Genomic DNA, 411 nt, shown 5'->3' on the forward strand with positions numbered 1-411 from the left:
AAAAAAACCCACTAATCCTCTTCTTCCATACCTAATACAATTCTGCGTGCTGTTGCACTCCGCGTAGGTTTTTCTGGCTCAAGTACCCAGGTCTTCTCGTCGATTTCATCCATAACATCCCAGAATGCCTTCAGTGACTCTAATGCTGCCAGAAACTGACTATGAATGCTTATTAAGGAGCTCTGTGAAAAGACGAAATAAGTTACATGGCACTCTACCAATAGCAGATAATCTTTCACTTAAAATACACCCAATTTTTGAAATTTTAAGGTCTGTTTCATTTCAGCTATAAAGTAGACTCCAGTAAACAGGAATCAACTCTCCCTGCTTCACATCTCTTCACTTCCATTAGCATTAACAAGACTTTTTAAGTGTCACTAAACTATGAACTTTACTGAGAAAATGTTTTTT

The 411-nt window shown here is 37.5% G+C and overlaps 1 protein-coding gene across 1 annotated transcript in view; it reads right to left on the reverse strand.

The window, feature by feature from the left end:
- Window positions 1-411, reverse strand: part of FANCL (Fanconi anemia, complementation group L) — a gene marked incomplete at its 5' end in the record, with an annotated part of 50,111 nt that overhangs the window by 9,980 nt on the left and 39,720 nt on the right. Inside the window, one exon of the mRNA XM_008590254.1 lies at window positions 13-182. Coding sequence (XP_008588476.1) covers window positions 13-182 — 170 coding nt within the window. The remainder of the gene's footprint in view (window positions 1-12; window positions 183-411) is intronic.

The sequence above is a fragment of the Galeopterus variegatus genome, unplaced genomic scaffold (assembly GCF_000696425.1).
Source record: "Galeopterus variegatus unplaced genomic scaffold, G_variegatus-3.0.2 Scaffold5946, whole genome shotgun sequence".
NCBI classification, from domain to species: domain Eukaryota; kingdom Metazoa; phylum Chordata; class Mammalia; order Dermoptera; family Cynocephalidae; genus Galeopterus; species Galeopterus variegatus.